The sequence below is a fragment of the Pseudoliparis swirei genome, chromosome 23 (genome assembly GCF_029220125.1).
Source record: "Pseudoliparis swirei isolate HS2019 ecotype Mariana Trench chromosome 23, NWPU_hadal_v1, whole genome shotgun sequence".
Lineage (NCBI taxonomy): Eukaryota > Metazoa > Chordata > Actinopteri > Perciformes > Liparidae > Pseudoliparis > Pseudoliparis swirei.
Genome location: NC_079410.1, coordinates 5,746,263 through 5,770,835, shown reverse-complemented (window position 1 = coordinate 5,770,835; position 24,573 = coordinate 5,746,263). Strand labels below are relative to the sequence as shown.

Below are 24,573 nucleotides of genomic sequence, written 5' to 3'. Positions count from 1 at the left end.
TACCATCAAGCCCCTGCACCTCAATTGGTATTTTCTAAACTCGCCTTTGACACAATTAATTTGTATTCTTGTTTGAACTGTCCTCAAGTTTGACACCTGCCCTCTTTCAAAACACCTTTTATAGAATATGCATATACTGTCAAACATTTGCTGCTGAAACATTAACATAATGTACATATTAAAGGTGGAGTCACTAATTCTGTCCCAAGCAATATGTGTATTATAATTACCGCCTTGCAAAAGGTTAATAAAAAAAGGCATTCTTTCGAAAAGAGCTGTTAAGTTTTAAAATGACTCTTGGTACTTCAAGTGTATTTGATGCATTCACTATTATGAGTGTTGCAGATCTTCCACTGTTTACTGTGTGTGTAATGTCAGGAAACACTATTATTATTGCACTGTGACACTAAAGTCTTCACAGTTAATTAAACAACATCTCAGTTATCGTAGTTGAAAATTATTCATTTATTCCAATAGTTGGCGATAATGCCTAATTTGAAACACCAAACGTCATACAATACGAAGGAAGAAGAAATACAGTATCCAATGGCCATTGAGTGAAGTGCCACCTCTCGTTGTCTGCAGTTTGCTGCCACAAAAGACAAAGACGCTCAGCAAAGCGAGAGCCGTCGCTGCCCGTCACTTCCGGGTTTGTAAAATAATCTCGTTGGCCTTTTTTGCGATATTATGCAGTGACATTTTTTGTTTTACGACCATCTTAATTCATTTAACTACTCTAGCTCGATACATTATTTTCCATCGAACAGTTTTTGACTCAATACAACTTTATTTGCAGTTATTTTAGAATGCGCATGCGCATTTTCATTCCGTCTTCCCGTCCACCGGCAAACTCAAAGGTTTAAACGTCGCAACCGTTCATAAAAATACACGTGTTACGTCATTTAAACAAGTATATTGCTATTTCTTCGGTCTAATGAGCTGTCACGCGTAGCGTGCGCGCTTCGACACAACTTTCGTTGCGATCGAGTTTTTCCTTTCCGAATATCCGACATCCTCCTGCTCTCTGTACTCTTTGCTCCAACGTACAACAGATTGTACACAATCATCATGGCGACCCAGGCTGGTGGGTATTGAGAAAATACAGCAGCATTTCCTTCATATCTTCACTTTGAGGCTAATGATTGTTTATGGAATAATATATATTAGTCACGGGCATGTTACGATGCGACACTGTTAATGCCGTGTGATGTAAACGTACGTCTCTCCACAACGTCATTCTTTAAATGTTGTCCAGTGCTGCAGCTAGCTAACGTTCACGGTCGCTAACAGCAGTCAAATGTTTCTAGATGTGTGGAGGACTAAAGTTAACGTCGGGAGGTTTTAACTCGTGTTGGGTTTGAAGTGAATAACTTCTGCGTTCAAGACGCTCAGTGAACGTGGCCGGGTTAGGAACCGTAACGACCAAGTAGCAACAAAACAGTGGTGTTGCGTTCACGTTCCCAGTTTAGTGACCAGTAAGGCCAGCCGTGTGCTCCAGGCTGTCGGTCAGGACGGCTCACGATGTCGGTCACGAACCGGGTCCAGGGTTCGGCTTGTGTTTGATCTTCAACCCGGCGAGTTAGACTGGATGTTCAGATGAGAGAGAGACGAAACGAAAGTAGACCCTTTTTAGTTAAATTGACACACTATAGCTGCTTATTCTGTGGAAACATTTAGAAACAAATGTATAGTTGTTTTTTTACTTAGTAAGAGAACCGTGACAGCTGTAAATAAACTACTTATTAATAACTAACCCACTGTTTATTATGATGTCACTTGGTAGATTTCCCAATGATACACATGTGTAAAATAATGATGTGTGACATCATGAAAAATAATGATGTGTGACATCATGAATTTGAATGTCAATGTGGCCCACAGGACAGGAAATCAATAGCAATGCTGGTTTTCCACCCAGGTCATTTATTTAGTTATTTATTTCGGTTATCCATCAGGGTGCAGACATATTGTCTCATGGTCAATTTTGTATTTTTGTTCGTCAGCTGCTCTCATTAAATATATGGCATTTCCTGTGTAAAATAGCACAGCAACTTTGTTTTATTTCATAAAAAGATTTTGCATTTCTTCATTATAGTGCAGGCGGTTATTTTTTCCGACAAGGTGATCCATCTCTAGTATTAAACACTGCAGGAAGCACTCGTGAGTACCAATAGACAATAAAAAATAGTAATGATTTTGTTTTGCGTGTAGGATACACTCTTAAAATATAATTGTTGCCAGACATACGTGCATGTTAAATATCTCCGTGGTAAGTAGCACGTTACAGCTGCTGTGTGTTTCTGAATACATTCCATCGATGTGGTAAAATGCCCGATATACGACATCGAGCACGACAAACTCTGCTCCTGAACTTCGCTGAATACTTTCCTCCTCCTCTAGGAGGTGAAGAAGTCATAATGGAAACTGAGGACAAGCCAAAAGAAGCAGAGCAAGTCGCTGAGGAGGCTGAAAAATGTGACACGGACTCCACGTCTTCCCCGGTTGCGGGAGACGCCAAAACTCAGGACTCTCGCATCAGCAACGGGGACGACGCAGACAGCGACCGGGAGATGGTCGACTTGAAGATTATCTGGAACAAGAATAAATATGATCTGAAAATTCCGGTCGATAACACCGGAGCGCAACTAAAAGAGAGGATCCACTCCCTCACCGGTAGGAACACAGTAGCCCCGCCCCCCCCCCCCCATGTGTTGCTGTGGCTGTTCAGAGGGATTCGTCCATCTTCTAAAACGCGTCTCTTGCTCTCTCGTGTCCTCCTAGGTCTTCCACCTTCAATGCAGAAAGTGATGTACAAAGGATTGCTGACGGAGGACAAGACGCTACGTGAAATAAAGATTACAAACGGTGCCAAAATAATGGTGGTAGGCTCTACAATAAATGATGTATTAGCTGTCAATACGCCCAAAGAGGTCATCCAGCAGGAAGTTAAAGCGGAGGAAGACAAGAAGGAGCCTCTATGCAGCCAAAAGGTAAGACGAATAGCAGCCTCAAGTATTTAAGGAGTTTTTATTCTGTTATTAAACCGGCACTGTGATTTCAGCAACACAGGAAAGTGTTGGACAAAGGTAAACCAGATGACATAATGGCATCTGTGAAAGGAACAAAGGTGAGAGAGAAGACGGGGGGGGGAGGGGCGGTCCCTGTGGCTGCTTGTCTTCCAGGTGAACTGTAGGATTTAAGTGCCGGACACAAAGACTGACCGTCTCCCCCCCCCCCCCCCCCCTCCTGCGCTCACAGGAACGATTGCCGACGGTGCCTTTATCCGGGATGTTCAACAAGTCCGGAGGAAAAGTTAGACTCACGTTCAAACTGGAGCAGGACCAGTTGTGGATCGGAACAAAGGGTGAGATGGCAGCCGGCCTCGCGTTTTCTAAATTCACGCGGAGCGCAAAGATGCCGGTGACTAAATGTCCTTTTTGTTTCCCGTGTTTCGTGCTCGTCTCCGCAGAGAGAACGGAGAAAGTCCCGATGGGCTCCATTAAAAACGTCGTGTCTGAACCCATCGAAGAGCAGGACGGCTACTACATGATGGTAAGGGTTCTCGCCGCTTCCGACCAACCGGCGTTGTGGGCGGGCCTTACGAGCCTGGGCCCGCCCGCCCGTGAATGACTCTGTCTTTTTCTTCTTCTTTATTCACAAAGACAAAATGAACCGTATTCATTCCGCTTCTATCGGGCGTGAAATCTCCGCAGTGCGCCGCTCCCTCTCTCGTGAAAGGTCAACCGCGCTGACCCAGTAGCAGTCGAGCTCTCTCTCTCTCTCTCTCTCTCTCTCTCTCTCTACAACCAACTTGATGACCGAGCCGTATCATCCAAACAAGATGGTATTCCCTCAAATAGGATGTAGCGTCTGTTTCTGACTGGAAAGAGCTCCATCCCGGGGTTTATCTGTGTGTTTCTCCGACAACGCTATCTGGAGGACGCGCCATCACTCCAACCACCGCGATAGGCTCGCATCGGGGGGGGGGGGTCTGACAGCCGTAACGCTAGGAGGACGATCTGGTGGCCACGCCGAGCTGCGGCCCCATTTTCTTAAACCCGAAGCACTTCACAACAAACAACCAATGCAGAGCGCTCAGGGAAACCGATGCCGGGTGCAGCGCTTGTTCCCCCCTCTTCCCCCCCCAGCTGCCGAATACGCTCTCATTAGGAGCAGGTGGAGAAATATGGACACAGGCTCGAAAAAATGGATGGGAGTGTTTTAAATGATTGGATGTGGTGTTCCACAGGGAAAAGCCAACCTGATGGCTGCAGGAGGGATAGTGTGTTGAATTTGAGAGGGATGTGTGCTGCCTGTGAGAAACACAAGCTGACCGGGTCAATCATGAGCCGTCTTGGCATTGAAATTGTTTCAGCTTTTTTTTTATTTTTTAAAGTGTCATAATCAACCAGACGCGCTCCTCTGCCTCCGGCGCGACATCGGAGAGATTTCCAGCTTGAAACCGTCAAACGGAAGCAGAGAGTATTAACGTCTGTAATTGAAAAGAGCCAAACCCAAATCAACATTATTTTTTTGGGGGGGCCCATCCAAAATTGAAATCCCGGCGTCTGTTTTTTTTTACGAAACGCCGTAACGCCCAAAAAACGCTCCGAGGCGGACGCGGGGACGCGGCGGCGCGTGTGCATCGGAGTGACGGCGGTCATCGTCTCGCTGCCTGGCGCTCCGCGGCGGAGCGGGAAATGTCAGCGCTTCCTCTAGATTAACCTTTCGCTCTGAAGGCACTCGTGTTCTTCTTCGTCGGAGAGAGGCGGAGATCCCGGAACGAGGAACTTAATGGAACCCGGTGGTCTGACGGACTCGACGCAACCGAATGTCGGAGCGCCATCAATATGGAGAGCGGACACATTTTCAGCAGCGCGCCGCACTTTCTGTCAGCGGAATAGCGGACGCCTTTTAGATCTCGATGCGTTTGATTAATGGGAAGTAAACAAGAAAAGCGATTTATTTAAAGGTGCCGACTGGCGGCGAAACAAAGGGGATTTCTTGGCAGTCGGCCACAAGCGGATTGAAGCGACGACCCCGAGTCATAAGCGTCCAGGCCGCTGTGCGAGTGACCTTTTCAGGTCATTTACGGATAACCCGACTTCCTTGTGGGTTCGGGTCCCCGTGTGTCGGACAATGAAACGCGTGGGAGTTCATTCCTTGTGTTTATTCCATGATGTGGATTACAGTCGGGTCACGAGAATGAGATTCAAAGTGCAGAAGGAGTCGCGCCGCCGCCGCGGTCATGGAAAACTAGGAAAAGTCATGGAATTTTAAAATGGTCATTTCCAGGCCTGGAAAAGTCACGGAAAAAACATGAATCATGAAAGTTTTGGAAAAGTCATGGAAATTTGAGTTTGAATTTGAAATGAGAATTGGAGTTTAAAAATAATGAATATGTTTTTTAAAGAAAGACGATCATAATGTAAGCCGGCGTCCGCTCTCAATACGCAAAATGTTCTAAATTGTTCATATTTATACCGATATTTCAGTTTGGTCATGGAAATTTGGTTTAAAGTCATGGAAAAGTCCAGGAAATGCATTGGTCAAAATGTGTAAGAACCCTGGATTTAAAATGCCAGTGGGCAGGGAGCTTTCCCTCTGAAACACCAGGCCCGTGGCTGATATTAGGGATCCGCCCTCTTTACTTAAATGGAGGCGGTCTGGAGTCATCATTCATTATTGTTTCTGTTGGAGGGAGTAAGTGGAGGACTGCATATTAATTTGTCTTTAACTGAGAGGCAGTTTATGACATCAAACTTTGAGTGTTGATTTATTTTAAACAGGCTTCGTACGGTCATGGAAAACCTGGAAAAGTCTTGGATCTTTTTAAATGGTTATATCCAGGGTTGGAAAAAATGAAATCCCAAAAGTTTTGGAATAATCCTTGAAATTATTTTCATTTCCGCAGTTTGATTAGAAAAATAAACATTTCTATAAATATGTATTCTCTTAATCAAACTATTGTCTCTTATTCATTTGTGTCATTTAAGGTATAAACTCGTTATACTCCGATATTTCACAAAATGTTTGGTCATGGGAATCTGGTTGAAAGTCCTGGACACCCATTGGTCAACATGTGAATGAACCCTGTTAAAAGCATTATACTCCAATGATGTGCATTCCAGAAAATCTTATTTTAGATATTTAAATGTCATTACCTTTGCATTTGTGTGCGTGCGTGTTATTCGCATAAGTCAAAAAGTATTAAACCGAATCGCATTAAATTTGGTGGGATGATTGGTTTTTATCCGGGGACCATTTGTTTCGATTTTGGGATCCATCGGGTCAAATGTCAAGGTCAAGGTCATGAAAAGGTCAAAATCGTATTTTTACCATATTTTGGTCAATTTTTATCCAATTGGCATGCAACTAATGCCAAAATGTTCATAATTCAATGCCCAATCTTCTGATATGCGAAGGTATGCGCTCTACCGAGTGCCCGTTCTAGTTTAAAATGTGCAGATGTCATTTAGATGTGCGTCCTAAACCACTTTGTATGTATTAAAAGTTTCATTTGTGTCATTTGACGAGCTTTCCGTCCTCTTTCCCGCCTCCGCAGGCATTCCAGCTGGGTCCGACAGAAGCGTCTCAATACTGGGTCTACTGGGTGCCTGCACAGTTTGTCGATGCAATCAAAGACACAGTCCTTGGAAAATGGCAGTATTTCTAATGTGCCTCTTTTTTTTGAACTGGGATTGAGAAGCCAATGAAAAAAATGAAACTGGAGTCGACAGTAAGGCTTACGGAACTTCTTTGAATACATCCAAAGGAAACGGACGGATGCCTGTGGACTAATCATATTGTTTTTAGGTTAAAAGTGCACTATGTGGCAGCGTAACAATTCTCAGCCCTGTTGATCTTTCAAGGTTTTCAGCAAATCCAAGGGAAGATGATGAAACAATTGTACAGAAATTGCTAACACTTTTCTTCAGTTATTCTTAAAGAAATAAAACTTATTTAATGAAATACATTTGGGTTTTTTTATTCACTTGGTTAGGATCCAAAATGTTGCGTTTGGTCTTGTTTGATGAGATTCCTTTGGGTTGTAGATTTAGGTCTTTAACATTGGCCTTTTTTAAAGGGTTATTATTTTTACTGAAAAATGCATCTCCCAAATAGCTGTTAATTTTGCAGACTACGGCATATTTTCCTGAAGAGATTCTCTGTGTTTCTCTGCCACTCCAGTCCTGCTGGGTAATTCTTGGCATTTGGCTTATATTTAACGCAGCTTGTACTATGATGACCAGATGCTTGGTCTCAGCCCATGAATCTGTGTTGCCATGTACCAATTACCAAGTGTTATATTTAGCAGAACACGGAGGAAACTATAATGGTCTTTAATGTGGTGAATAAAATGAATGTGACAAATTCACAGATCATAAATATGTTCACAACTTACAGGATTAATTGGTATATTATCTCAAGAAGGTGTGTTATCAATAAACAGCCTTTTATTTTAATTCATAACATTTCTAATAGAAAAACTGCCAACATGTTGACTTATGGCAAACGTTGTAAAATGACCAGAAGGGACAGAACTGTTGAGCCTTTTCTTGCAGGAAAATGGTAAAATAATACAATACAAAATATATCCAAGATACGATCATTATTCTCAGAAAAGGACGTATCTCTACGGCGCAGCGGTTGACGGGAGACGCCTTTTACTCTGAAGGATTCCAGACCGGAAGTTAAGTCGTTGCTTCCGGAAAACACGTCCGCAACTTCCGGTATGACTGAACGGCGGGACCGCGGGTAATGCAAAATTTGTGGAGGGAGCCACCGTCAAACCAGAGCGGCGGTCGGTGATGGCGTCCGCGGAGAGGAAGCGTCCCCCGCCGGTCAAAGTGCTGTCCGGGCAGCTGCGGGCGGCGGAGGGCCGGGGCGCGGCCGACAGCGGGGACGGCTGGACTCTCCGGCTGAGCGGGGGTCGCTCTCTGCCGGTGTCGCTGGTGTGGATGCAGGGCACGGTGCTGGAGGTCCAGCCGGAGAGGAGCACCGCGATGCTGCTGGACGAGACGGGGACGTTCGCGGTGCTCGGCGTCAACAACATCCCGCGAGGGAAGCCGTGTCTGGCCCAAGGTGAAGCTGCTTTGTGACTGATGTCAGAGGTGGTGTTTATTTCACTTTTCTATTTAAAAAAAATACTCACAGGGCTTAATGTATACATAAATATACATGTAAACTGCTCCCGGGGCCCGGAGCAGTGTATGTCCCTGTGTTCTGGTAATACATATAGTAGATATAGATAGTATTCGATGATTAATCATTTATATACAGTGTCAGAAAATAGTGAGTACAAATATACAGGACTGTCTCAGAAAATTAGAATATTGTGATAAAGTTCTTTATTTTCTGTAATGCAATTAAAAAAACAAAAATGTCATGCATTCTGGATTCATTACAAATCAACTGAAATATTGCAAGCCTTTTATTCTTTTAATATTGCTGATTATGGCTTACAGCTTAAGAAAACTCTAAAATCCTATCTCATAAAATTTTAATATTTCCTCAGACCAAGTAAAAAAAAAAGATTTATAACAGCTGAGTGTTTGTCAAGGCTCAGGAAACCCTTGCAGGTGTTTCGAGTTAATTAGACAATTCAAGTGATTTGTTTAATACCCTACTAGTATACTTTTTCATGATATTCTAATATTTAGAGATAGGATATTTGAGTTTTCTTAAGCTGTAAGCCATAATCAGCAATATTAAAAGAATAAAAGGCTTGCAATATTTCAGTTGATTTGTAATGAATCCAGAATGCATGACATTTTTGTTTTTTAAATTGCATTACAGAAAATAAAGAACTTCATCACAATATTCTAATTTTCTGAGAGTCCTGTACATGTCGATTTTTCAAAAGCAGTTTTTGGACCATGGAGGCTGTAAGATTGAAGACACAGTTCTGTATCTTATTTAGTTACAAAAAGTTAGTTTGAGGAAATTAAAATTTAAAAATGTTTTTCTCCATTGAGATCACATTGGGCCTCGATTGAAAATTCCCTTTTTTTATTTCAAATTTTTTTCTGTCTGCAGCCTTTTATAATATTTAGTAACTGTACATTTCGTACCGTCAAGAGATACGTCACGCCTGAACCCTTCCTACAGCAAAAAAATATATTTATTACTGAGCTTGTATGCACAACGCCAGGAGGTCTATTAAGGCTTTAACTGTATTCTTACTTTATATTAACACTGCAATTCACAAGCTTAGAATATGAAGCATTCCTATAGTTTGCCATATAAAGGCAGGTTGTTTGTCTTTTGGTCGTCACGGCACATGAACATCTCTAACTGAGAATAAACCCCATCCGCCCGGCTCGTCTCTTGTGTCCTTGAGTTTTATTTGAAGCCATTTATTTTTTTTACAGGCAAATACGTCATGGTGATGGGCGTCGTCATGGCCGTCTCCCCGGAGCCGGTGATCCGCGCCGTGAAGATGGCGGACCTCTCGGAGCTCGCCGGGCTCCACAGAAGGATGTGGAAGCTGGAGGTGGAGGACCTGCAGCTGGTGCTGGCCTGAGAGCAGAACCCGCTCTGGTGATTCTGGACACATGGGGGAGAGGCGTTCAAATGGACTGAAGGGTGGAGGCTCCTCGATGTCGAGGTGATGCAGCAGGGACAACGTGGAGCGGTCAGTGTTTCCCTTGTGAAGCTTTTCCTCTCGGCTCGACTCCAAGGATGTTCATACGAGTACGAAATAAAGATGACTTCTACTTTTTCCTCTCGTAGAAACACAATTCAGATGTTTATATATTGCAACAGGACTGACGTTTTTTTTCTTCTTTTTTTCAGACAGAAATATTAAATTCCATCTGGATTTCCACAAATTAAATCTCAATGCAAATATTGATCCATTTAAAATCTGCCTGCCGACACGTGAGGGAGCGTACAACGATGAGGTTCTTGTTCTCAGGGTTCTTACACATGTTGAGCAATAAATTTAAATTCCCATGGCCAGTGTGAAATCTCGCCGTATACACGAGTGACCCTTCAATGAGACAATAGTTTGATTTAAAAAAATACATATATAAATGTTTATTCCTTTAATCAAACTGCATAAATGAACATAAAATCTAACATTTCTTTGGGATAAAAAAATTGTCAACAACTTTTCCAGGCCTGAAAAAAATAACCATTTTAAAATTCCATGACTTTTCCAGGTTTTCCATGATCGTTTGAACCCTGTGTATCTACTCCAGTATTTTCAGAGCGCCGTTTCCCCCGTTGGCGGCTCGGCGCTCAGCGGTCATCCTGAGAGCCACGAGGAGGCAATCAAACCTTCAGAAACATGCTCTGAATTTCTAATTTAGCTGCTTCTCAATTTCCAGGCCTTTCTTGAGATAGAAGTAACGCCACACTGTCGACGTATTCTTAGAATATGGGAAGACGTCTTCACAGGACTAGATACACGCGTGATTAACAAAACACACGGCAGTTAAAAACAGTTTACGAAAAGAAGCTTTATTTTGAGTGGTGTCCATTACACTGGTATATGAATAGATAAATGGAAAGTGAAAATGACCTATGGTAATGGATTAAAATAAGAGAATGTCAACTGAACTCTCGATTCAAGTATCCCATTCTCAACACATGGAACCGTAAAAGGTCGTTAACGTATATAAACTGTTTGGGTGAAAAGAAAGTGCCGTCTCGGGTCGAGGGTTAGCGCGGCCGTTTTCCGGATGTTCTGCCGAACGGGCGCACGGCAACGCGGCCTCCGCTCAGATAACACTACTGGAGTTCAGAGTAAACCAGCCACCAATCAGAGGGCCAGTCCCGAGCGCCCCCTTTAAAATCATGCTGTGATCAGGCTGTTTCCTCGCGGGCCCTCAGGGGTCGCCCTGGGGTCGACTGTTTGAATACTGCATTAGTTGCAACTGGGTCATGAGCGTCGTCATCGCATCGTTAAATAATGTCTTTAAGCAGAAAACTGTATTTCCCAAAGTCATTGTCATTCGGTGCTATAAGATGGTCTTTTCTGGCTTTGGCAAGTTTCATCAAAAGGAATTCCCGGCGCTCCATCCACTCTTTTAGTTCCTGCTCCCCGTGGGCCAGCTTACACAGCTCGTCCTCTGTGCACGAGCTTTTGAGGAACCTACGGGAAACGCAAAAGGTCAAAAGGTCAACCGTCGCAGAATCCACCGGACTCCGAACCGGCGACGTACGGGAAGTTCCTACCTCTCGCAAACTTTGAAGGTGCCCGTGGGGAAGCGGTACTGCCAGCAGTTCTGATCGTCCTCGGAGTTGAAGACTCGGTCTTTGTGCTTCTCCGACGTGATGTGCTGCTGCCATTGCTTCTCGCTGTTGCAGTTCTTCCCACACAGCCAGCAGTGGTTTCCCGCCTGCGGAGAAAAACACGAAGACGATCACGTTTACACGAATGACGGATTACCGCCCGTTTATTCATTTAAAGCTACGACTGTAAATACTCGATTAAGATTTAGAGTTTCGATAAAACTCGTCCCTCAAGAGATGCCGTGTGCTCCTCAGGCCGTTGAATAACTGGTCAGTTTGTTTGGGATTTCTTTAGGTACATTTGTTTTTTTTTCTTTTTCTGAATGACATATTCCTCAGAAATGTATGAACGCATATCTGGTGAACACGAGAGTTAAAGTCTTATAAATCTATTTAGATCACATTGTTTTATATAAAAAATGTTTTCTTCCCGTCTGTGTGTGCAAGTAAAAGTGTCAAAGTGCAGGACAGTCAATTAAAACAATTTGGTAATAAAAGGGGCCAAAACATAAAGAGTTAAAAGAGCAAAGTACAATACACTGTAGAAAGATGGTGCAATAACATAAACAAACAGAAGATAAGAGCAGGCCATAGAATACACACATATAGTGTGTGTGTCTGTGAGTGTGTGTGGTGCTGCAGTCTAAGCCCCGCCCCCTTTTAGCGGCCCAATACTATTCGATATAAATATTCCGTTTCAGGAGGAATGCTTCACAGAACAGAAGCTAAACACCAACTTCAGTTCCACTGGGACTTTAAAGTTGAGCTTTTGTGTGATTCTTTGCGGAGAAACGAAACTCGGTTAATTTAAAAATCAACAGACGTGTGAAACTAATTGATGAGTGGAGACGGTTGTATGAAGAGAGATTCCCTGCTCGCGGAGGACAATAATCCGAGTGCCGCCGAGCAGCCGGTGAACTCACCACTTCCTCGGCGTAGTCCGTCGGCATGTGGATCTGTTTGCCGTTCTCCCGCACCAAGTTACTGGAGGCCTCGTCCCCCCAGCCCGGCTTCTGAGACTGGAGCCACTGCTCATAAAGCTGATCCATGTCTGGAACTGAATGAGGGGCGTGGCAAATGAGTATTTGTGACTTATGATTGAATAAAAAAGATCCCATCGCGACGGGACTCACTGTTGTTTTCCTTCATGTAGGTCCAAAGGTCCCTCTCTTCTAGACTGTGGGCAAACGTGCAATTCCCAATGTACTGACACTTCTTGCCGGCAGTCACATGCATGCAAATCTAAGAAGTGGGAGAAAGCAACAACATGTGGGGACCGTTTGCGGGAGATTTGGTGTCATCACAAATACAAAAGAGGTCAAAAGTGTTCGGCTCGTACCTCAAATTGAGACGGAATGGGTTTTTTGGTTGGCAGTGATCTTACTGTTGTCCACTTTTTCCTTTCGTTGGAACTTACGAGCACCACCCGCCGGTCTTTAGCCCACCTGAGGGACAGAAACAGGAGTCACGTATGGAGTCGCCTGCGGTCCACAGGTATCCGTGTGCCGGGAACACTTCCCAGGACTCACATGTGTCTCGCCTTCGCCGCGCAATACTTCTTGTTTTTGTCAGCCTCGCTGAGTTGGCCGTTTCTCCAGCACTGGCCACAAACAAACATCATCTTCAGATTCGGAGGCCCAAACCTCCTTTGTGCGTTGGAAAGCTGCGATGAAAGGAACACAAAGCAACAGGGATGCGACTAAATATGTTGAGCCAAAAACATACGCCCAAAAGCGTACATATCATCCGAGGAAATGGAAGAAACTATGGTTACACATCTACAATCACATGAGAGAAAAACACTCAATACCAGACAAATGTTTAATGGTGCCATTTACATTTGAATATCATGCTATATATATTATATATGAATAGCATGATATTATATATATATATATAAATAGAATTATAAATAAATATATTTATAAATACATATATATATATATTTATAAATAAAAAAATATATATATAAATAAAAAATATATATATATACAAATAAATATATATATCTCAAAGTCAAAACTCTGTGTTAAAGGCAACCAAAGTCCTTCCGTTGGCCTTACCTGGGCTCCCTGCAACGAAGCTGTTGAATTCCAAAACTTCTTCGCCTCTTGGACAATACTTTCATGAGTGATACCTACATGATAAAAGGTTTAAGAAATATATATATAATGAAAATCAGGAGAAATAATTGAATTGTATCAGATTTTCCTGTGACAAGTTTTGCAAAAGGTGTTTTAGGAGAAGTGTGGCGTCTCACCGAGCCCGTGCTGCAACATCCAGACCTTGAGCTCGATGAGGCTGTGGGCGTAGAAGCAGTCGTCCTCTCTCACGCAGCCGTAGCGGACTTCATGCCGACAAAGATCCAGCTGGCAGTGAGGACTCAAGGGTCGGATTTTGGAATAACGGACCGTATTCTCCTTCAAAATGTGGACCAGGCACCTGCGAGACAAACGGGACAACAATGTCTCGAACCCTCGCACAATTCCAGATAACTCTCAACTGTGAATGAAATCCACTCAAACGGTGTGAAAGGCCCGATGACGTACTTATGATCCTCAAAGTCGTGCTTCGTCACCGGATGAGAGCAAAGCGAAAGGTCGTCCTTGTTGGTTTTGCTGATTATTCGCGGTTTGTGGTCAAAACACACCTGCAAATAAAAGTAAAACATTTAAAATTACACGAGTCGAACGACACCCTGAGCTCGTACGAGTTTTTTCCGAACATGACATGCAAACACTCGCCCCACAGAGAAACATGAAGATCCCATGATGCTCCTGTAAGATCTTGGGGACCGTCAGCCGGATGTTGGAGTTGGGCCCGTAGGGGTCGAACAGAAGCTCTCTGGAGATGAAGCCTTTCCGCTCCAGCGTCCAAACGTCAATCTCTTCCTGGCAGTATGCAAATGTGCAGTGGCCCGGGTACAGGCACTCTTTCCCAACAGCCACCTCTGAAACAACACAGGTCACGAGGTCACGTGACGGTGTGGACGGCAACAGATACGCGTTATGAAAAGGGACAGAAACACACGCTGCCACAAGCGCTCATTGAATAATGTCAATATTTATGTCTAATAAATAAGTGAAATGGTGAAAAACGCAACATGCCGAGGGAACGGATATTATTTTCTATTAACAATCTGCGTTACTAAATAATACATTTAGGATTTCTTTCTTTTCCCTCTGGGAAACGAACTAATCGGCTGTGCAGGTACGCAAAAAACCGACACAACTGGTTTCATACATGGAGAAATGTCGGGTCAAAAAAACATTACCTTTACAAATGTAATACGGTCCAACATATTGGGTTTTTGTTGGTCTCGGTCGAATGAGCTTCCACTTCTTGTCTAGCGAGTGTTTGAATCTTCCGAGTAAAGCGTCCTTTTTGCATTTATGCTCTTCTGTATGAAGCGTGTAATCCAACACGCCGGGCCCTGTGGACGCCAAGGTGAATAACACACATTACACCTCCTTTTCCTTAACCACACACACATTACACCTCCTTTTCCTTAACCACTCACACATTACACCTCCTTTTCCTTAACCACACACACATTACACCTCCTTTTCCTTAACCACACACACATTACACCTCCTTTTCCTTAACCACACACACATTACACCTCCTTTTCCTTAACCACACACATTACACCTCCTTTTCCTTAACCACACACATTACACCTCCTTTTCCTTAACCACACACATTACACCTCCTTTTCCTTAACCACACACACATTACACCTCCTTTTCCTTAACCACACACATTACACCTCCTTTTTCTTAACCACACACATTACACCTCCTTTTTCTTACACACACACACTACACCTCCTTTTCCTTAACCACACACACATTACACCTCCTTTTCCTTAACCACACACACATTACACCTCGTTTTTCTTACACACATTACACCTCCTTTTTCTTACACATACACACATTACACCTCCTTTTCCTTAACCACACACATTACACCTCCTTTTTCACACACACACACACACACATTACACCTCCTTTTTCACACACACATTACACCTCCTTTTTCACACACACACACACACAACACCTCCTTTTTCACACACACACACATTACACCTCCTTTTTCACACACACACATTACACCTCCTTTTTCACACACACACACACACACACACACACACACACACACACACACACACACACACACACACACACACACACACACACACACACACACACACACACACACACACACACACACACACACACACACACACACACACACACACACACACACACACACACACACACACACACACACACACACACACACACACTACACCTCCTTTTTCACACACACACACCCTCACCCGTTTTGACGTAGCAGCTCGAACACGCTTGTTTGAATTCGTGCGTTTCAGCCAACGGGTTCTTCGCTAACTCCACAGCAGCAGGAAGACCCTTCACTTCAGGCATCCCCACGGCCATCCCCATCGGGCTTTCAATATTATTCATCTGTAAATAACCAGAAACAGAAACGGGAATCAAGACCGAATACAAGCCGGCGACGACGCCTCGATGGAAGACGAGTAATAATGCAAAAGTTACCTGTGGGATGAATCGACTCTGAGCGTAATCTGAAATGATCCCAGACGGGGAGGAAAACAAAATTGAAGACGCAGGTTACGTATTTTTCATCGGACATTTTGACACGCAGGGTGACTCGAGCGGGCCGGGTAACGCACCTGTTTTATAGTCGTTAATGCTGAGACTATCCAGGGAGTCCAGCGGTGGGGGGAGGGCGTCGAACGTGTCCATCCTGAAGTACGCGCTCGAGCCCGACTTGTGGTAGAGCGGGGGCAGGGTGACGGTGCACTGCTGGCCGCCGCTGTGGAGGAACGGGTTGATGTGAGACGGCATCAGGAACGGACTGGACATGGAGCCGCCAGAGGAAATACTGGTTGGCAGAGGAAGAGGCCCCTTCATGGTGGGTATGATCTGGGAGACAAAAAAAACAGTCACACTGGTGCTCCGACACGGACGCGCCGGCACACCTCCCTCCTCGCCTCCTGCTCACTGACCATGGTCGACTCAGGGCCGGCTTGGTCCAGCAGGTCGTCGAGGTCGTCCCCAATGATGTCGGCGTCGAAATCCTGACTGGTTTCGAGCATCGCGCAAGGCTTACTGGGTCGGCACCCGTTGACGAAGGAGGGCACGGGAAGGGGGGACGAGGCGGGCGCCGCCGCCGCCAGGGAGACGGACTCGAAGCCCGGCGGCTCCGACGGGCTGACGGACGACATGATGTTGTTGGGAGGAAGTTCATCCACTATTGCGTCATTTAGAGGCGGGAGCACTGCCGCGGAAGCTTGGATTGGAGGCGGAGCCAAAACACTGTTCTCCTGGGTGAGCCGAGGCACTTCTGAAACACAACAAGAGGGGGGGGGGGGGTGACTTTAGTCCTTTCTCGCGTTTTAATTAACAAAATAAAAGCTGCATTAATACAACACTCACCAATTTCTATATCTTCAACTGAAGACGAGCCGTGGGAAAACTAAGGAACAAAAAAACAGAAGAACATCAGTGAACGACATGTTTCTTGGGAGCGTAAACATACATATTTAGGTCATTGTGTTGCGTACCTTCTCACATGATGCATCTTGATAACTTGATGCTCGCATTACATTCAAGGCAGGCTGTTGAAATGGAATGAGAGTCATTGAATTAGAGCTACATGGATTTCAGAAATGCTGGAAATCGCTGCACATCAATTCAAACGTTTGGCCTGAACATGGAGGATCAGGAACTCGTGGGACTTTCTGTGGTCGTCATTTCTTTTGACGGTGTGAGCTTGTTCAGAGACACACATACCTTACTCCTTACATAAGCTTTACGGATTTTCAATCCCAAAATGTTGGCAAGGTCCTGAGTCAGGTCCGTGACGCTGGTATCCTGGGAAGACACAAACGGGCCGTGTTCATTCAAACACGCTGCCAAAACACTCATTTTCAAATTATTCTCGGACACGCGGGGTGGAAAGGTTGGTTTTTTTTCCACTCATCTGCAACGTTTTTACTGTATCGTTGCTTTCAACGTTTTTACTGTATCGTTGCTTTCATTCATCAAGACTGAGCCATGCTCAGATTTCAGCAACCTTTAAGGTGCAGCCCACATCTACAGACCTGTGATTTGGTGAAAATTGCCTTTAAACCTCAGCAGCGTCAGAAATACACCAGGGCAAAGGGCAAAACTGCCCCTAAGAAATATAATTTCTGATATCACTAGAAGAGGGGCAACAAACACCCCCATAATCTCCTCTAATAATTATGATAATTGAATATCCTTTTGTTTTTGTTGTGTGTGTCCTATCTGTATTGCCTGTACTGTACACACTAAAAAAATCAATAAATATAATTTTAAATTTAAAAAGAAAGAAATAAGTTATAATCGTTAATAGTGGTTTAAAAAAATGTTATAACAATAAATAACGACAAAGAAACAAGAATAACATTGAATATAATTCATGTTTTCTGTTTGTTTTGTGTTAAAAAAATCTAAGAAAACATTTTTAATCTGTAGACTGCTTAATAGTCTTATTATTGCCATTTTCATGACAATTGTTCATATACTATAAGCCTAAATAATTATATTTATTATTTTTGAACAAGGGTTAAATGCTATTACACAAGTTTGAAAAAGTGCCCCCAATAAATGCTCCTGGATATCAGTCACTGGGGGCAAAAGTTGTAACTTTCCTACCCTGAACCTCGTTTTTTTTGGGGTCACTTCAAACTAAATGTGGCTGCTAATTGCACCGAAGTAGGGCCGACATCAGAGTCACCTCAAATGTCTTCATTCAAACAAAAAGGTAGCAGAAACGCGGCAGTGAGCCGAGTGCCGGCCGGGCAACGCGCCAGAACCACCATGAGTCCACTCGGCGTGTCGTTCCCATTTTGCTCATTTTGTTTTGGTCAAATTTGCCGAGACCAAAAAAATCAATAAAAAGCGGGCTGGATCACGTTCAGATGAATCGACGTATCACACGCATGTGCTGCACCTCACCTGAGGCACTGCTAGGGAGCATTTGGCAACCGCCTCATAGGCCTCTTGATGTCTCCCCATCTCCTTCAAGGATTTCGCTTTCCTGTACAGCGCCTTGTGGTTGCCCTCGTTCAGATGGAGAGCCTTTTCACAGTCTTCCAGCGCCTGGTCAAACAGGCCCTGAGAGAGAGGACGAGTCCCAGAGTTAGACACGCTGTACTCAACCATCGCGCTGGATCGGGAATCGACTTTGCGTGTTCAGAGGGCCGAGTCAGGTGTGGGTGTGGTCTCCCCCTGAAGACAGCCGAGTGGTTTTTACTGCCATGGAACAGCATTTAATGCAGAATGACAGCGACTGGAGAGGAGACCCGAATGATTCTCTGAAAGCATCATTCCTAAACTTCAATTTCTGAAGGGCCAGTGGATCTGTGGTGGGAAGCAGCACCAAAGAGTTAACGCTATAGACGCTATTTCGTACACTAAGGTTTCAAATTATGTCACGTATCAGATAAAACAACGTTTTTTTTCCTTTTATGTCACATTTTTATTATTAATGTGACAGAACGGCAGCTTAATTTCTCAAAATATGACATTTAAAAATGTATGTCGCCATCCTGCCACATAAAGGTGTAAATGTTAGCGTTGCGGCCTGTAAGCCACGGCCACATGCTGGTCCTGTTCAATGCACTCCAGCTGAAAAGACCTCCTGTGACGTATGCAAGGTGGATTCAAAGCGAGAGAAGGCAAATCTCGTTGCGAAAGAACATCACTAAGGAGTTCCGCCCCATTTAGTCTCTTTAACTAGTAAAAACCTGCGTGTCCTCAGGTTAACCGACACCATTAATCTGGAGGAGCGGGGTTTTAATGTGAGGGGTTCTAAAACTAAAAACATGCTTCATGTTCTTCTCTCTTCACCCTCTCAGGTGTTTCCTTATACCTTCATAGGAAGAACTGGGACATTGTGAAGTAATGCAGATTTAAAGCTCCTCTTTTTGGTCTTTGTGATGGGAGATTCTAGCACAAATGGCGACTGTTGCTTAACGGACCAGAAACAGAGGAGCCTTCTAAAAAGTCTTCAATCAGAGGAAAATAAAATGGTACGAAACAAGAGTTCTTCTTTTGGCGCTGCAGTGACATTTAAAAAAAACATTTGTTGTGACATTTGGTGAATTGTGTTTTCGGTACAGCTCGATTTGAGCCAGTGATCCCGGCTTTGGGGAACCCTGGACCCTCAAATGTGACATTTGGAGACGATATTATGAGATACAAAGCTGCTTGCTGTATTTTGGACTTTATTTGTGTTATTTAACTGCACGCGGAAAATGTTTTTGGGAGAGGGAAGCGATCGGGACGGTCGCCCGCTTACCGGAACAATGTTGAGGTACGCGGCCGCTCGGTTTGCATACAGCTTTTCCAGAAGACCTATTGCGACACAGATGTCTTCCGAGTCGGCGTACTCCGCTATACTCAAGGCTTCGGTGTACATCTCGATGGATTTCGTCCATTCCCCTTCTCTAAACACGTCGTTTCCTTCTCCGAAAAGATTCCACACGAGGTCCTTAATGAACACCTGAAAAAAAAATGTAAGAAATCAGAGCAAAAGTAAAACAGAAAACAGCCGGTTTGTCTTTTCAATCAGACGCTGCAATACAAGTGTTGATGCAAGACGGAAAAACCCCACTTCAAAACGTGACATAGCTTACCTCATACTGCTCTTGACTTCCAGGATAAGGAAGCGTTGACCTAAAAGCCAGAGAAAGTTCATGTTACGCACCTTTAAAGTGTCGGCAGAACAAAAAGAAGATACATTAGAATGAGAATAGAGTTCAATAGAGCAGAATAAGTCTCATTCAGAGCAGACGGCGTGCAACTAACATTAATTATTCTTCTGGTCGTCCTGCACACGTTGTTCTTCATATAAAAAATAAATAAATTGAGCGAAGCAGCATGATTTCTTTTTTTAAATTATATTATATTTATTAAGTTAATTATAGTGTGTGTTTAATTAGGTCATATCGACAGTAATAAATACATTGATAAAGAAATAATCTGATCTGCATTGTCATAAAAAAAGAAAAAAAACAGATCTGAATTTGTGTGTGTGTGTGTGTGTGGTTAGACAGGTTGCTATGTGTGCAGGTGCTGACGTCATTAAAAATCCAATTATACAAACATAGTAAAAACTGGGCAAATAAAGCTGGCATTCAAAAAAAACAAAAACAGGCAAAAGATATTAACACGGATCGTCATGATTTTGTTAAAAAGGGTAAAAGTAAAGTTACTGTGTCTGACCAACCACGGTTGTGAACCATGAGGTGCATTGTGAATGTGGGTGGAGGATCTGTGGCTGGTTCATTGTGTTGCAACAATCACAGAGGTTGTTTTGATGCTGCCTGGCATTGAAAGCCGTCTTTCCCCGTTCCGTTCACTCAGTGTGCCACTTTAATTTAGATCGTTACGTTTAGTTCATGAGTCCAAAGTCAACTTCACGCATCAGGACGTCACAGTGAAGTTTCAGGTTGACGGCGGTGACGCGCGGAGCAGCATTCTCAGTCTCGCTATTGTTACACAAATGAATAGGCGCTGTCAAATCGGAAGAAAGCGCATCCCGTCGCCGTCTGGCACGGCTCTTAAAAAACACTCCGGATGCACGAGTCCAGAGCTCAGATCAGATCGGAGGAATATCCCACAATGAAAAACAGTCACGTGAAGCCGGTCGTAAATCAGCCGTCTTGCCGACAGCCGGCTAATCTGAACAACAAAGCGCGATGCGGGGCCGACGAATCATCCGCAGACGAGTCTTCATCTCGTCATCCTGTGCAAAGGAAAGACTCGCGGACACGGCGGCGTTCGGAAGTCGGGACACTTTCAGACTCGTAACTTTATCGTGACACTTACTGGATGAACTGCAGGCCTTTCTGAATCTCCTGCCAGCGACTCCTTCTGTCCTGACACGCTTCGGACATGTTTGTATTAATACACGCTCCTTTGTCAGCACCTGGAATTACGATATGTAAAAGGGGTTTTATTACTGGTTAAATCATTAGTGTAACAAACAAAAAACACAGCAACCATGACAAGCACGAAAGCACACCTTAGTCATCATAAGTCCCCACCAGCAGGTTGTCGAACTGGTTTACAGTTCACAGGCATTATGTTCCATGCAATGAGCATGACTTCCGCATTTAGTAATGACGACACACGTGCAGTTCCGGTCAAAAAGAAAACTACATATTTCATGTCAGCTTGCATGCAGATAACGTGAGCTTAAAGTGAACTTAACAGCTCCGTCTCATCAACAGTAGAACACACACACAAAAAAGTCCACATCTGGACGGTGCACTCTTTGGCCCGTTTGAACGGAGCATCCGAACGCAGGAGGTCCATTATCGGACATCGCTTCGATAGCACTGATTCATCCTTCAGCTGTCACGAAAACGAAGAATAAACGCGACGCTTCGGTTTCCCAATCGGGTCGTATTAGATCATAAATGACGTCATCTATCGCCTTATTAGTACCCAGTCCCGTCAAAGCCCGTGTTTAATGACTCATTGTTGTTTTTACACGTCTTTAAAAACTACTTTCTAAACAAATGTGGATCTTGAAGAAAAAAAAAAGGAGCATGTTGATCAAATAAGTTCTCCTTTACAGTCTTTAGCTTTAAGTTATGTCCTGTTCAGCAAAGCGAAAAGTAACTTTGTTCTCAGGACATTTTTTGTGGCCCGCCTATATAAAAAAAAAAAGCAAAGTCAGTTTGATGACGGCGGGCTCACTGGGAAGGAAGAAAGAAAAAACATCCTTCAAGTTGTTTTCGGGGGAGCGAGGGAGCTCCTCGGACAGGGGACGTGTCCGACAATGGACGCATCGCGTTCATCGCACGTGTGTCCCCCCCGCGGCCGGGGCAAGCAGACTTCTCGTTAGCAATCGTCGGTTTGCTAGCGACTCGTAGCAATATGTTGCTCACATAGTTTTACCCGCGGCACTAAGCACCTCAACCGATACACCCCGACAGCGTCCCCCGGTGCCGAGAGCCCTCCGGCCGAACCGAGCTGCGTGACGTTACCGGGACAAGTTCCTCGGAAGTCCTCTGGATCTGACAAAGCATCGGCATGTCAAGTTAAACTAGTTCCCCAACGCAAACAATAGCGAGCAGTAGACGTTTAGCTCCCGCCCGAGACCCGGTAAATGTCACATAAATTATCCAACAAATGTCCCGTAAACATACTTACATGAATGTATCTTTATTCCAAACAACCCCTTGAGTCGGTTATCCAAAGAGGGGAAATTAGTTTTCGTTTTAGCCAAAATAAGTTAGCTAGATGTGCTGTATCGCTGAAGGCCGCCCGTGGCTTCTTCTTCTTCTTTGAGTCAATGTGGGGCGAACACGGACTCCAGCGCAGTGCTGCCCCCTGCAGGCAGTGGAAGGACACGACAACGTTCCACATGGAAAATGACAACACGAGCTCGCCAAGCATAGATCGATGAGCTAATGAGTCTCTATTGGTAATCATAACAAGACAGAATATGAAACACATGTATAATATATATTTACGTTGATGTTTATTTGTTACATAGCTGCAGATTGCTTTAATTTCCCTTGAGGGGGTAATATGATTGGCGTCCGTTTGGATGTGTGGATCAAATTTGGCTTTTGAGCCACATTGAGTGCATTAGGTTTGTTGTCTGCCGGTGAGTGAGTTTACATGTATAATGACTTTCTTCAGGCAAATAACAGAGAACTGCCACATCAAGGAAATGGAGCTGAAAGTGATGCCTTCACGGAATATAAACCTTTTATTTTACTAAGAAGCATAAGGCTGCAGCAGAGGTTGACCATCATATGACAATAAATCACCATGATTCTTTTTCAATAGATTTATCCCATAATGATTAATTAATTTATACATAACTTCCCGCTTTTCTATGTGCATTTGCCAATATATTAATATGGCAACCTTGAAAATCCATTCTTAATAAAAGAAAATATAAATCCTTCAAGCCCTTTGCTAATATAGACACTGCTAAGACCCCCTGTGTCCATCTCTTCAACCCAATCTACAAAGCCAGTCACAGTTCAGACTGTGACTGGCTTTGTAGATTTGGTTGTTAATACGATTTGCACATTTGTGAAGGATAAAAACACACCGATGAAGTTAAGTCATAAAATAGGTATACGTAGTTTGGTGTTATAATATTAAACCAGGATTAGGAATAAGATAAGAAATCATCCTTCTTTCAAAAACACTCTTTTTTCTCTTCCTTCCTCCGAATTAATTGTTATTCTTTTTCACTTTGTAATGTAGAAATTATGAGTTTGCATGTTGTTCAATGAGAGTTCTGAAAACAAGTTAGCAGATATCCATTGATCTGTGTGAGGAGGACGACGGCCCAATGCTCACCACTGTCCTCCTCTGGATGGATCGAAGGCTGAAACTCAGCGTGGCCAACATGGTTTTCTTCATTTAATCTGAGTATAATCTCATCATCGCTCATTCAGGTTTCAGGATTTCACCCTCAACCTCCCGGCAGGATGAGAGTAAGAAGCAGCTTCTCTGCCCGGCTCATTGCCCACGAGCAGGCTTCCCACTCAGGTGTTTATAGCTCGATACGATCTCAGGATTCAGCGGATGTTTCGTGGCGATGGATATCCCGAGCTGAACGATAATCCGATACCCAGGGATGGAGGGCTGTGTCTCTCTCCTCTCATGAAGAGCGGTCACCCCGGCAGCTCCACTGACGGCCAGGAGGAGGCGCTTATCTCCCATGGCTGAGGAAGTGAATCACAAAACACTGACTTGTATGTCCCCTGTTATCTAAACCAAAAGCGTGGGCTCTCATGATCTATCTGCCCTGACATCACTGATATACAGCATGCCACCACTTTATGAATGGCAATGGAGTCTGCAGTGCTGTAAATACACTTTCACAACACATAATAAAAAAGATGAAACCCAAAAGATATGACATGTTTAATGGCATTTTCAGATCAGGTCTGCAATGTGTAGAAAAACCCAATCTCAGCTGTTTTAACTCAAACTCTTGGAGTGCGGCTCAGTAACTCATACCGACACTAATGATCTCTACCGTTTGTTTTATGGAAGGAAGGTCTTTTCTATCCACCCGCTGACATGTTTATCTACACGATGGATGGAGTGTTTATATGATTACAGGGGGAGGCCCACTGTCCCCCATAATCATATGAAGACGTCTGTCATTATGGTGCGCTTGCCATAATCTGGAAGGTGTATTTGTTGTGAGTAAGTGGAACCACACATTGTGTCGCTTACAGAAACTAAACAATTAGCCCTGAAGCTC

General features: G+C 43.9%; 3 protein-coding genes across 8 annotated transcripts; 2 read left to right on the top strand and 1 right to left on the bottom strand.

Moving 5' to 3' along the window:
* Positions 1 to 1,016: 1,016 nt before the first annotated feature.
* On the top strand, positions 1,017 to 6,976 carry ubfd1 (ubiquitin family domain containing 1). 3 transcript variants are annotated; one of them, XM_056406858.1, is made up of 7 exons: positions 1,017 to 1,084; positions 2,401 to 2,673; positions 2,782 to 2,990; positions 3,062 to 3,127; positions 3,259 to 3,364; positions 3,470 to 3,552; positions 6,566 to 6,976. In XM_056406858.1, exons 1-7 carry the CDS (start codon positions 1,069 to 1,071, stop codon positions 6,674 to 6,676), a joined length of 864 nt encoding a protein of 287 aa, XP_056262833.1. In that variant the 5' UTR covers positions 1,017 to 1,068; the 3' UTR covers positions 6,677 to 6,976. The 3 variants fall into 3 exon arrangements, with proteins under 3 accessions (XP_056262833.1, XP_056262832.1, XP_056262834.1); XM_056406859.1 differs by lacking the exon at positions 1,017 to 1,084 and adding an exon at positions 1,114 to 2,160; XM_056406857.1 differs by lacking the exon at positions 1,017 to 1,084 and having other exon boundaries at positions 1,112 to 2,673.
* Positions 6,977 to 7,734: 758 nt separating this feature from the next.
* On the top strand, positions 7,735 to 10,566 carry rmi2 (RecQ mediated genome instability 2). 3 transcript variants are annotated; one of them, XM_056406864.1, is made up of 4 exons: positions 7,735 to 8,085; positions 8,800 to 8,818; positions 9,571 to 9,696; positions 9,799 to 10,566. In XM_056406864.1, exons 1-4 carry the CDS (start codon positions 7,812 to 7,814, stop codon positions 9,809 to 9,811), a joined length of 432 nt encoding a protein of 143 aa, XP_056262839.1. In that variant the 5' UTR covers positions 7,735 to 7,811; the 3' UTR covers positions 9,812 to 10,566. The 3 variants fall into 3 exon arrangements, with proteins under 3 accessions (XP_056262839.1, XP_056262838.1, XP_056262840.1); XM_056406863.1 differs by having other exon boundaries at positions 9,571 to 10,566; XM_056406865.1 differs by lacking the exons at positions 8,800 to 8,818; positions 9,799 to 10,566 and having other exon boundaries at positions 9,375 to 9,724.
* zc3h7a (zinc finger CCCH-type containing 7A) lies at positions 10,447 to 22,594 on the bottom strand. Of its 2 annotated transcripts, none has more exons than XM_056406846.1 (23): positions 22,488 to 22,594; positions 21,156 to 21,255; positions 19,961 to 20,000; positions 19,624 to 19,827; positions 18,279 to 18,437; positions 17,088 to 17,168; positions 16,859 to 16,912; positions 16,731 to 16,770; positions 16,301 to 16,638; positions 15,965 to 16,217; positions 15,828 to 15,856; positions 15,590 to 15,734; positions 14,516 to 14,674; positions 13,986 to 14,191; positions 13,791 to 13,891; positions 13,502 to 13,683; positions 13,305 to 13,378; positions 12,771 to 12,904; positions 12,581 to 12,686; positions 12,375 to 12,483; positions 12,165 to 12,298; positions 11,185 to 11,348; positions 10,447 to 11,101 (listed from the first exon to the last, which is right to left on the bottom strand). In XM_056406846.1, exons 2-23 carry the CDS (start codon positions 21,221 to 21,223, stop codon positions 10,912 to 10,914), a joined length of 2,970 nt encoding a protein of 989 aa, XP_056262821.1. In that variant the 5' UTR covers positions 21,224 to 21,255; positions 22,488 to 22,594; the 3' UTR covers positions 10,447 to 10,911. The 2 variants fall into 2 exon arrangements, with proteins under 2 accessions (XP_056262821.1, XP_056262822.1); XM_056406847.1 differs by having other exon boundaries at positions 17,100 to 17,168.
* Between the last annotated feature and the right edge of the window lie 1,979 nt (positions 22,595 to 24,573).